This window comes from Acanthochromis polyacanthus, chromosome 14 (genome assembly GCF_021347895.1).
Source record: "Acanthochromis polyacanthus isolate Apoly-LR-REF ecotype Palm Island chromosome 14, KAUST_Apoly_ChrSc, whole genome shotgun sequence".
In the NCBI taxonomy this organism is placed as follows: Eukaryota; Metazoa; Chordata; class Actinopteri; family Pomacentridae; genus Acanthochromis; species Acanthochromis polyacanthus.
This window is the reverse complement of record NC_067126.1, coordinates 8,264,887-8,277,529: the sequence shown is the minus strand read 5'-3', so window position 1 is coordinate 8,277,529 and position 12,643 is coordinate 8,264,887. Positions and strand designations below refer to the sequence as shown.

General features: G+C 44.5%; 1 protein-coding gene across 1 annotated transcript; it reads right to left on the bottom strand.

The window, feature by feature from the left end:
- Nucleotides 1-9,595: 9,595 nt before the first annotated feature.
- Nucleotides 9,596-10,871, bottom strand: LOC110957086 (trace amine-associated receptor 13c-like). The gene is made up of 2 exons (XM_051958850.1): nucleotides 10,699-10,871; nucleotides 9,596-10,403 (listed from the first exon to the last, which is right to left on the bottom strand). Exons 1-2 carry the CDS (start codon nucleotides 10,869-10,871, stop codon nucleotides 9,596-9,598), a joined length of 981 nt encoding a protein of 326 aa, XP_051814810.1.
- Nucleotides 10,872-12,643: the final 1,772 nt, after the last annotated feature.

The window sequence follows — 12,643 nt, the reverse complement described above, 5'->3', positions numbered from 1 at the left end:
CCGGGATGCCAGAACAGCCGAGGACGAGCAAAGGGGAGAGCATTTTATCGGATTCGCAAAGATCCTGAAAGACGACAGAGGTGGATCACTGCCATAAAACGTGCAAGAAGCGAGCAGAAGAAAACGGAGCGGTGGGAACCTGCAGGCAACTGATTCCGCTTATGTAGTGACCACTTTGTATCAGGTACAGAATCCGCTTCCTAAGCTTTATATCTGATCGCGTAATTTCTAGCAATATGATGCTGATATGTTTCCGTTAAAGTACGGCGGCCCGCGGGCGGGCCGTTTTTTTTATCGGTATACGCTTTTTTAAAAATAGAAGGACACTGCAAACACGATTATACAAACACTATACACACATAGAAAGCTGAGATTCTCATGAATCCACCGGTATAAACCACTTTCAGATGTGATTACCACAGCGGGTAATATAAACACATTTATCCAACAAACAACAAGTCATGTAAACGTGCACAGCTCACCTGTCGACGCAGTTTGGACGCTCGTTTCTGGTCATAAAAGAAGATAATCCACAAAAACTGGCCAGAACCCAAGCTTAGCCATCCAGAGGAAACAATCCAGTATAATACTTTGGCCAAAACATGTCTCGAAATAGGTAAAAAATCCAGAAAACGATCGGCTCCGTGCGCGTGCACGCGGCGCGTGGTGGCGCTGTGCGTTTCATATTCACTGCATCTTTCTATTATAACTTTATCATACACGGTCCTATTCCCTTTGTTCGCGATTCAAAATGGATACTGGAGGCTTCTTTTCCGCTTCAAACCGGACTTCAACCAATCAGGTGACTCGTTTCCGCCTACTTCGGCGATATAGCCAACCATGGCCGAGTCTGACAGATATCGATTACATCACTTGATTGACTTGTTTCTCAGCAAATCACGCCGGAGGAAACGTTAGATTGACAGGCCTGGTAGCCAATGAGCTTGCTGAATGGCTTGAATATAAATCCCGCCTCTGCCAGCGGCTTTATATGATATTTCATTCGTGAGCTCCGGGCTCCACCTGCTGTTTCTCTGTATTCCTCTCAATCTGTTTGTGTGATCGACACTGAAGCCTATCTGAAGTGATTTTTTGAGTTCTTTATGAGTTTTTGGAATGAAAATGAAGTGAAAATTAAGTGAAAATGAATTTATACCATTCTGTAGAGAGTGTGCACAGTGTATAAAGAGTGTATCCAACATTGACAGGGGCGGAGCATATCAGTACAAATACATGTGTGAAACACTCATTTCTTGTAGTATTGCTCTGAAATTTTGACCTGAACTATGTAAGACCCCAGGCTTTTGCAATATTGTGTTTTCAAGCTCTTACAGTGCTGCCACACTGATTTTCAGGTGTTTTATTAGGGAAAAAATGTAGGCGAGAAAAAAATTCATCCTAATTCAGTGTGTGCCAACATGAAATACTCTGTGCCAGTAGCACCTAGAGTAATTCTGACTGCACTGGGTGAAAATTCAGGTTGTCAGCTTTCAAATGAGACCCCAACCATGCATGTACTCCAAACAGTTCAAGAACAGCATTCAATTTACTTTCTGTAAATCTCAGTAGAAATTTCGGGCGGAAATTGCCCAAACCTTAAGAGATTTTGAAACATCTGCAATTACTAAACCTGTATGGTTTCTTTTTTACATATGTTCCAGGGAAAAAGAGTGATCGACCGCCTCAAGATTCTTAAATAAGATACCGGGGGCATGATAGGGATCGGATATGTTTAGTTTGTCCAGTTTGTTTGTATATTTTATAATATCGTCTGATTTAAAATGAAAAGTAAACTCAGACGGCGTAAATTTTCTACCAGCGCCATTCATTTTGAAGCGGAGTTTCCTGCCAACATGGCGGCGTAAACAAACGGAGTCACGTGACGTCTGGAGCTCTATGAGAGGAAAAAGTGCAACAATAATAGAGGCAGACCAGTGAAGTTTATAATGCGGCATTGTCAAGTCTGAATGATGTTGGTATAAAGGACCTGTGGAAACACTCCTTCGTACACTTAAGATCTAACAGTCTGTTGCTAAATGTACTGCTTAAGGAGTTCACAGTCTGATGCAGAGGATGGAAGGTGTTAGCTATGACAACGGACAGTTTGGCCGGAGCCCTCCTCTCTCCCACCACCTCAGTGGAGTCCAGGAGGCAGCCACAGTCTGAGCTGGCTCTTTTTATCAGTCTGTCGAGTCTGTTCTTATCCTGCTCAGAGTACCCCCTCCCCAGCACACCACTGCATAGAAGACCTATAGAAGACCATAGAAGACTGATGCCACCACAGTGTTGTTTAAGTGGCCTGTTCACACCAAATGATGTGAATCTCCTCAGGGGTTATAAAGGACGCTGACCTTTCTTATAAAGAGAGTCATTGTTATCTGTCCAGTCTAGTTTGTTATTTAGGTGAGCACCCAGGTTCTTGTAGGTCCTCACTCTCTCAATGTCAAGTCCCTGGATGTTCAGTGAAGAAGTGTTTGAAGATTGGGGTGGCATAGCTCAGTGGGTAGAGTGGCTGTCTTGTAACCGGAGGGTTGCCGGTTCGATCCTCGACCCGTCAAGCTCATGTCGAGGTGTCCGTGAGCAAGACACCGAACCCCTAATTGCTGCTGGTGGGTCCTAGTTATCACCTTGCATGGCAGCTTCCGCCATCAGTGTGTGAATGGGTGAATGTGATGTATCACGTAAAGCGCTTTGGATAAAAGCGCTATATAAATACAACCATTTACCAAGATTTCCTGTGGAAATTGATCACTATCTCTGTGGTCTTGCTGGCATTCATTTGGAGGTGGTTCTGCTCACATCAGTAGACAAAGTCCATGATGACCTTCCTGTACTCACAGTCGTTTCCCCCTGATGTGCAGCCTATGATGGTAGTGTTATTGGAGAACTTCTGGAGATGACAACTGTCTGTGGCGTACCGGAAATCTGATGTGTACAGGGTGAAGAGGAAAGCTGAGAGTACAGTACCCTGGTAGAGCACTGGTGCTGTATACCAAGACATCGGACACACAGTCCTGTAGTCTCACATACTGGTGTCTGTCTGTGAAGTTGTCCATGGTCAATGCAGCAAGCTGGTCACTGATCCCGCTCTCTCCAGCTTCCTCCTCAGCAGTGAGGGTTGAATTGTATTGAAGGTAATGGAGAAGTTGAAGAAAGTGATCCTCACAGTGTTTCCAGTGTCCTCCAGGTGAGACAGGGATCTCAGCAGATGATGGCATCATCCGTCCCAATCCCAGGGTGGTACACAAACTGCAGAGGATCCATGTTTGGGCTCAACAGGGGCAAAGACTGTTCAGGACGATCCTCTCCAGTGCCTTCATCAGATGAGAGGTTAGGGTTACGAGTCTGAAATGACTGGGCTCCTTGGGGCATGAGAACTTTGGGACCGGGACCACATAAGAAGTGTTCCACATGGCAGGAACTCTTTCTAGTATCACACTTAGGTCGAAGAGGCAGCAGACCACCTGACAGAGCTGGTCTGCACAGTCCCTGAGGGGTCTGGAACTGTTGCCATCAGGACCCATGGCTTTCCTGGCTCTGTTCTTTCTAAGGGTGCTTTCACACATACGCCTTTTGGTCTTAAAGCGGACTGGAGTCCGCAACACCAGCAAGTACGGTTCGTTTGGGCTGGTGTGAAAGCAGACCAGATGTTTTCGGTGCGGACTAAAGAACTGGACCCGCTTCTATGTGAACTCCAGTTCGGTTCGCTGCTGGTGAGAACACAAACCTGTCTCCATTCGGACCGGCTTGATGGCACAGCAGACTTTTTGGTCTACGGGAGCTTCCGTAGCAACCTGCACGGTGAATTTTGGGATAACGATAACGTCTTGCAATGCATCTTCTCCGTGCCAAAAGTGACTGTGTAATGTTCTCGTACCGAATGCGAGCTTCATGCTGGAACAACAGTGGTATTTGTGCTTGCTGCATAAAGCAATGATACGAATATATGGCAACAAGAAGGAACAGGAGAACATAGTTCATTGTTTACGAATAAACCTCGATCCATGGAATAAACACAGCCTATTGTTTTCTTCTGGGATTTTTCCCTCTTCACATGCTGCGCCAATCAGCGTTCACCTACGTCATTATTTTTGTGAACAGCGCCGCCAAACGACTAGGGGGAGATATAACATTCATCGTAGTTGGTTCAACTGCGAAAACACTGGTGTGAATGCGAACCGAACCAGTTGAAATTAGCAACATTGTAACAACTTTTGGGTCCAAACGAACCACTCTAACGGACTAACAGGTGTGAAAGCACCCTAAGCTGCATACTCACCTGATCCACTGTAGGTGTGAAGAGAGGAGGAGAAGGGCGGTGGGGTGGGGGAGGAGTGGTGGTGAAGGAGGTGGGGGGGAGGGGGGAGGGGGGGAGCCGGGAAGAGCAGCTGGAATTTGGAGGAGGAGGGGGTGAGACCAGTATCAAATCTGTTCAAAAACAGGCTTTACTTGTTGAATCAGTCTCTGTCCCCAGGTTCAGGGTCCCTCTCTTTGGCTTTGCTCCTACTGGAAATGGTCTAGAGTCCTCTCTTGTGTTGTTATTCTGCAGCTGATTCTCCATTTTCTTCCTGTAGCTGGTCTTGTGCTCCCTGATCTTTCTTTTGAGATCCCTCTGCACCCTCCTCAGTTCTTCTCTGTCACCAGATCTAACAAACCTCCTTTTCTCCAGCTGCAAGACTCTCAGCTCAGCTCACCCATGGGCTTGTTGTCCGAGAAACACAGCATCTTTCTACTGAGCATGGTGGTTTCTACAGAGATATTTATGTATCCTATAATACAGTCAATTAAATTGTCAATGTCCTGTCCATGGGTTCCCAGTCAAGTCGGCCCTGACCAAGTCGGCCCCATACCAAGTCGGCCCCAAGTCTACTCGGCCCCATTATGACAGCAATTACAGGCAGTGACTGCAGTTGTTGCAGTAAATGATTGTTTTGTTAGTAATACTGGGCTATTAAGACAGCAATTACAGCCTCATTGTGACAGCAATTACAGGCAGTTTGTGAATGACACTGTGAACATTGCCTGCAAGTCCTAATAGCCCTGTATTACTAACAATACAAACAAAACAATCAAACAGTCCTGCATGTTGGCTGCCTCCGAGAGGGTGGATGTCATCTCACCTGTTCCCACCTCTGAAAAGGTCAACGCCATCTCACCAGGTCAAGCATCCACCAGTGTCAAGTCCAGTGCTCTGCCTGAGTCCACTTACTGCTGCTGCAGAGGTGCCTCCAGATGATCTCCCCAACTGCCGGTCTCTAGCATGGCCTCCAAAGGGACTCGGTAATTGCCCTCCTCCAGTAGAGTTCTGCCTTTGCCTGCATCATGTCCAGCTTTAATGGGGGCCCACAGTCTCCGCCACTATTGTACTCCTGCCCAGTCTCCCGAGAGGTTCCATCTCTTACACAATTGGCCTCCAGCCCAGTCACATGAGGAGTTGCATCTACTCCACTGCCAATGTCCAGCCAAGTCTCCTGAGGAGTTCCATCTCTGCCACCAACCTCCTGCCCAACCTCTCAAGGTGTTCCATCTCTGCTGCTTGCTTCCAGCCCAGGCTTCTGAAGGATAACATCTCCTTGATTGCCGGCCTCCATTGAGAAATGCCATCATTGCCACTGTCCTTAAACCCAACCTCTCAAGAGGATCTGCCTCCTCAGCTGCTGGTTACACGAGGGGTTCCACCTCTGGCACCAAACTCCTGCCAGACTTAAAAATGCATTCCCTGTCCCCTGTCATTAGTCTCCGGAGGGATTCCATGTCCTCCATCATCGGCCTCCAGCCTGGCACCCCCAGGGTTTCCGTCTCCTCCGTCACTAGACTGCTGAGTGGTTCCATGTCCTCCAACGCCACCCTCCAAAGAGTTTTCATCTCTACTGACACCGGCTTCTGGAGGGGCTCCATCTCCACTGCCAGCCTCCTGCATGGACACCTGAGAAGTTCCATCTCTTCTGCTGCTGTCCTCCTGAAAGGGTCTGTCTCCTCTGCTGCCAGCCTTGGCCTTCTGAGAAGTTCAATCATCTCCATGGGCCTCTTGCTCGGCCTCCCGAGGGGTTCTATTTTCTTCAGTGCCAGCTTCCAGCCCGGCCTATAGAAGTGTTCTGTCTGCTTTGTCAGTGGCCTCTTGAGAGGTGCCATCATCGCCGCTGTCCTCAAGCCTTGCCTCCCAAGGAGTTTCATCTCTTCGGCCACTAATCTCCCACAGGCTTTCATGTCCTCCAACATCATCTTCCTGCTTGGCCCTCTGAAGCAGCCCTGCCTGGCCAAACAGCCTTTGAGCTGCCCTCTGGAGTAGCTCCGCCTTCCCCCAACCTGTGGGCTGCTTTTTTTCTTTCACTTCTTTGAGCCTTTTACATCCCCAATCTGTCAGCAAAATTTTTCTGTATTCTGTCACTTTTTTCTCCATTGTTACTCCTGTCAGTCCTGATCATTTTCTTTAGCGTTATTCCTAGTAGCTCTCCTTGCTGGGTTATACCTGGTTTTGGTTAGTCTGGTCCTGTCTCCTAGCTCTGTCAGGTTTTAATGTCTTGTGTTGGTTTGTTGGTTCATGGTGTCAGCGAATAGTACTTAGAGCTGCTGTCCGGAGTTTGAATCGCAGCGTCTCCCAAAACACTGGTGGTCCCTCCCTCCCTCCCTCTGATTTTGCACCTTTATTTGTGCACGCGCGCAGTACATGAGAGGAGTGCCTGGAGTGCTGCAGCATCTTGCCTGTTTTGCTGTTTTCCACTCTTCTACATTTAGTACATTTAGTAAATAATAAAGGAATTACGTTAGAATGCTGTATTGAGTCTAACTTGTCCTAATACCAAAATAACATGAATCTGCTAGGACGAACTAGTAAAGTTTCAATATGTGATTACACTCGTATATCCCTCTCGATGACGTTGTTTATCAAACTTAGTGCATTTACGCGTGTATATGTGTTACATTGTTTATTTATTTCTATCTAGAGTTCAGAATTGCATGACTCCTCTGACGAAGAGTATGTCCCAGACGCCCCAACATCTTCCTCCAGAGGTCGTGCATCTAAACGAAGCCGCCAGGCGGGCTATGGAGGCCGTGGTCGGGGAGCGACGCGAGCACCCGACCATGGCATCTAAACGAAGCCGTCAGGCGGGCTATGGAAGCCGTGGTCGGGGAGCGACGCGAGCACCCCGAGCCAAAAAACGTCCTGCAGTCTCTTGGCCTGACAAGCCGTGGGATTGGTAACTTTTCTGGAAGTTGCTGAGCCCTGATGCTCTCGCCTCCACAAGCAAAACAAATGTGCGTGCGGTTGCGTAGTGCGTAGCTCGCCCACCTCTGCATGGGCTTGCTTGCTGTGCGCGTAACCGTTGATTGACAGCATGACAAAGCTGAAGCTCGAACTTGATTGGTCGGCAGCGACCGGCGCTTTTTGGAATAACATGGGGGTCTATGAGAGGAAGGCGGAGCTCAGGAATAAATTTTCATATCGCGTTATACTAACTTTATATTATAGCATCGAACTAGACTAACACATTTAAGCTTTGTTAAAAAATGATACATAAATTGAAAACAAACGGACAGCAGCTTTAGTGTAAGTACTAAGTACTTAGTATTTACTTAGTAAATAAGTACTTAGTACTTACTTAGGCTCAGGTGGTAGAGCGGGTTGTCGGTTCAATTCCCACTCTGACCTAGTCATGTTGTGCCCTTGGGCAAGACATTTTACCCGCTTTCCCTCCAGTGCTGCTCTCACATTGGTGTATGAATGTGTGTTAATGTTGGTGGTGGTCAGAGGTGCCGTAGGCACGGATTGGCAGCCACGCTTCCATCAGTCTGCCCCATAGCAGCTGTGGCTACAAATGTAGCTTACCACCACCAGAGTTAGAATGTGTGAGTGAATGAATAATGGATCCATTGTGAAGCGCTTTGAGTGCCCAGAAAAGCGATATTTAAATCTAATCCATTATTATTATTATTATTAGTGTTTATCATCTGCCATGTTTCCTTAGCTCAGACAGTAATTGATGTATTGTGACTTCCTCATAGATTCTTAGCTCTGTGTGTTTGTTCCTTTTATTTAAAGGTCATTGTGTGCCAAATGTAAGGTTTGTTTTCTTGGTTGTGTTTCTATAGTTCTGTTAGCCTTTAGGTTGATTTGTTTGCCTGCTCACTGTCTCTAGCTAACTGTACTGGCTGGTTTAATTGTTCTGTTGTTGATCTGTCTATATAGTAGATCATCTAATTATTTCACATAATGTTACTGAACAACTTATTCACTGAGCCTGTGGTCCCATGGTCCTTTTTACTGTTGGTGCTTTGGTCCTCAAGCAAACCACAAAAAATAACCCCAATACAATTAAAAGCTTTCGTTTTCTCTTGACAGTTACAGACTCCCCCCCCCCCCATCTGATCGCAAATAGCTTCAAATTAACCAAAATTCTTTTATAATCTTGAGCCAAACAAAGGATTTGATTTTCTTCAGCACTTCGAAAACTCTTATTTTGCATCATCAATCACAAGCTCTTATTACGGTCAAGATGAGCACCAGGAGTCTCGAGTCAATCAAGCATTCTAACTTTCTCTAGTCAATCACAGGCTTTCACTAAACTACATATAAGCTCAAAAACTCTCAAACTACCAAAACTCTCATTATCTTTTTTCAATCACAGGCTCAAAATTGGCCTCACAAATGAAATGCTCTTTTTTTTCCTCATCTTAATCACCGGCTTTCTATCTGACCCACAAGACCCCGAAGCCAATCAAAGAATCTTCTTTTCCCTTTGGCCTCCAAATTCTAGATTTTTTTAGTCAATCACAGGCTGGAATTGTTTTTTACCAGGCCTTTATTTCTTGTAGCCTCTGCTGTAGGTTTCCTCCATATCTGTTGATTTTCCATTTGTCACGTTTCACATCATAATTTCGTCTGGCTGATGCAACATGTTGTCAAAACCTCATCTTCATGGTAAGATGATTTTATTTATACTCAACAAAAATATAAACGCAACCCTATTGTTTTTGCTCCCATTTTTTATGAGATGAACTCAAAGATCTAAAACTTTTTCCACATACACAATATCACTATTTCTCTCAAATATTGTTCACAAATCTGTCTAAATCTGTGATAGTGAGCACTTCTTCTTTGCTGAGATAATCCATCCCACCTCACAGGTGTGCCATATCAAGATGCTGATTAGACACCATGATTAGTGCACAGGTGTGCACACTGTGCTGGACTGGTGTTGAGGAAAGGTAATGACCTTTTCTTAAATAGAACATTTTCATGACTACGGTACTAATTAAAGGTAGTTTATGTTGACAACATTATAGCTCATAGATTTTATAGATTCAGCTGCACATTCATACTGCAAGATACTGCATTTTCATATCAGAGGTACATTTCAGACTGAATGGGCTCTGAGTTCAGTCGACAGGCAATGATTGACATCTGATGACCTTTAAATTCAACCATACTTCAATGTATTGAAGCTAAAATAAAAATTTGATTATGGACTTTTTGTAAATTTTCTGTAAATATTTAACTCCCTAGACAGTGTACTTCAACATTTTTCGAGCCAGTGCATTCACTGATTAATGAACTTTATATGACAGATGTTGTTTAAGTCACTCCACAGTTTCACTACAACATGCTGACCTCACAGGAGCCAGGCTGCAGTATCTGCAGAGTGACAATATGTTTCACAGCCTTTCTAAACCAGGGATAAAACAGGGCATAGATCAGAGGGTTCAGACAGGAGTTCAAATAAAAGATTAAAAACACAAGATTTGCAGTATGAGGGCTTATCCCTGCAAGAGTGACACAGTAAAACGGGCAGAAACATATTAGAAACACAAGTACAAGAACACCCAGAGTCCTGGCTGCTTTCAACTCAGATTTCCTTGTACTTTGTGTCACTGATTGCTGATGTGTGACAGCTGCAGTGTGAGAGCGCATGGCATGAGCCTGAGACACAGCCACCACAAACACTCTCATATATAGAAGTATAATGGCCGTAACTGGAGCAATAAAGTTTACAACGAAGTCAACAACTTCTGCAATATAACTCACAATAAGAATACATTCTCCATAGCAGGAATTATATAGGCCTGGCTGAATCAAGAGATCTTTAGTAATAATATTACTGTAGCAAATAGAGAAGAACCAACACAAAAGAACACACAGTTTGGATTTTGTCACAGTGACTCTGGCGGGATAATGGAGAGGATGACAAATAGCAACATATCGATCAACTGATATAAGCACCATGTTTCCTACTGAAGTGCTGAAAACAATGTAGAGTAAACAATAATAAAGTGAACACATCACATCCCCAAGAAACCAGCACTGAGTTTGTAAGTAAATTTCTCCCGGCAGCAACACGATGCCCACAAGAAAGTCAGAGACAGCTAGAGAGAGCAGGAGGATGTTAGTGGGTGTGTGGAGTTGCCTGGAAAGAGAAAGAAAAGCATTGTTAACTTAACAACTCGATGACCAGGTCATGTTTACAAAAGAAATACAAATGACAATGACTCTGAAATAAAATCTTGGTTTGTGAGTATTTGATTTTTAGCACCTGCTCTGTGTATGTATTAGTGTGACATGTAGAAATTTTTCCTGTGAAGTAATAAATTGTAAATGTATGGCTCAGTTCAGACATTTTCAGCGTTGCAGTTCAAATGCACAAAGAAAACATTGCTGATACGAGACACTTGTATTTTCCAAAATGAGAAGTTAATCTCTGCCTGAAGTGGGAGACTGAGATGATGACGAGCAGGTTGAGAACAATAGTGAGCACAGATATGGACGAAAGCACAACATTCAGAAGTACATCTTGAAACCGGTGAGATGTCGGCTTCCTGCAGGAGGTGTTGAGGAGTTGAGGAAAACAGAGCTCTGCTCCGTCCTGGACCTCCATCCTCTCACCACAACTGTCTGTCGTACAGAAGATTTATCTCTTTCTACCATCACTCCCCTCCTCTCTTTCAGTCTCTGAAGAACACTGTTGTCCTTCCTCCTTTGCTCTATCCAACCTATCTCTTCCTGATGCTTACATGGAGGTCATGGGGGTCAATCAATGGTGTGATGAGTATGAAAGATGGTGTAACTCACAATATATGGTCTTCAGAGTCACCAGATCTTACACTAACCCACAATTATCAAAATATCAAATAAGAAGTTGAGATATTGGCATCATTTCTGAGGTCATTGACATCCACACTTCCAGGGTTCACACAGTCTGTCTCTCTGTTTGGTGAATAACATGCATGTTCAGTAATATGTAAATATACTTGTTTCTCTTGGTACGATGGATAAAGGAAGAAGCGATGTGAAGGAGATCAGATAGATAGGAAGAGGAGAGGCTGTGAATGGCTTTGAATGTATACAGGAGGATTTTGAATTCTATTCAGGATTTGACGGGGCCAGTGTAGTTGCTGTAGTATAGGGGTGATGGGATGAAATCAGGGGCATTAGAGATGATGCAAGCAGCTGAGTTCTGGACCAGTTGAAGCTTATGGAGGGATTTGTGAGGGAGACCAAAGAGGAGAGAATTACAGTGGTTAACGCAGGAAGTAACGAGGCTGTGGACCAGGATGGAGGTAGTATGGGGGGTGAGGGAGGGGCAGAGATGATTGATGTTGCGAAGATGGAAATATGCAGACTGGGTGATGTAATTGATATGTGATTGAAAGGAAAGTGAGGAATGGAGGATGACACCCAGACTCTTAACCTGAGGAGAGGGAGAAACTGAGGCACTGTCAATCCAGGATTTTTTTGAAGGACTATGTACAATTGAGAGATGTCCGCTCAATGGTACATAGTCCTTCAAAAAAATCCTGGATCCAGACGGTGATCCGGATCACCTCCAAAATCTAATCGATTGTTACTTTTGCTCTTCCGGACATTCTGTAAAAATTTGGTGAAAATCCGTCCATGACTTTTTGAGTTATGCTGTTAACAGACAGACAAACAGACAGATGGCCTGGCGGAGGTATGCGCTCTCCGAGTGCTTTTCTAGTTATTATTATTATTATTATTATTATTATTGTTATTATTATTATTATATTGTCTCTCAGCAGAGTCTAACCACATCAGTATTTTGATTTAATGCAGTCATGTTCCTACAGCGACCTGTCCAGGGTGTCCCCTGCCTTCGCCCGAGTCAGCTGGGATAGACTCCAGCCCCACTGCGACCCTGGTGAGGATAAAGCGGTGTATAGAGAATGGATGGATGGATGTTCCTACAGCAAATTGTTGTTCCTTACTTCCACATAACTGACATGGAGTCATGCAGCATCTGAATAAATGAAGAAAATTTTATGTTAAACAGAACTGAATGCCCACTTTGGCAATTGTTTAACTTGTGCAGTTACACTGTTGCCTCTGTTTTAATGGGAAAGATTAAATACAAGTGTTGTTTCATCTACTTGCATGTTTATTCTTTGATTTTTTTCATCTCTACTGGTCATTTAAAACTGATTTTGTTAAAATCACACCCAGTGGTGATTTCCAGTCAAATGTGAACTGGTGTGACCGGCTTGTTTCTGTCTCTGCATTGTGTGTTAGTAAAGACTCAGGCATGCATCTTTTTGGAGGCAGTCTCCATTTATTTTCCGGCTCCTGACATTAAAATAGGAACAGAAAATCCTCCCGTCAGTGGTCGCTACAACACATGCCCCTACACCGATC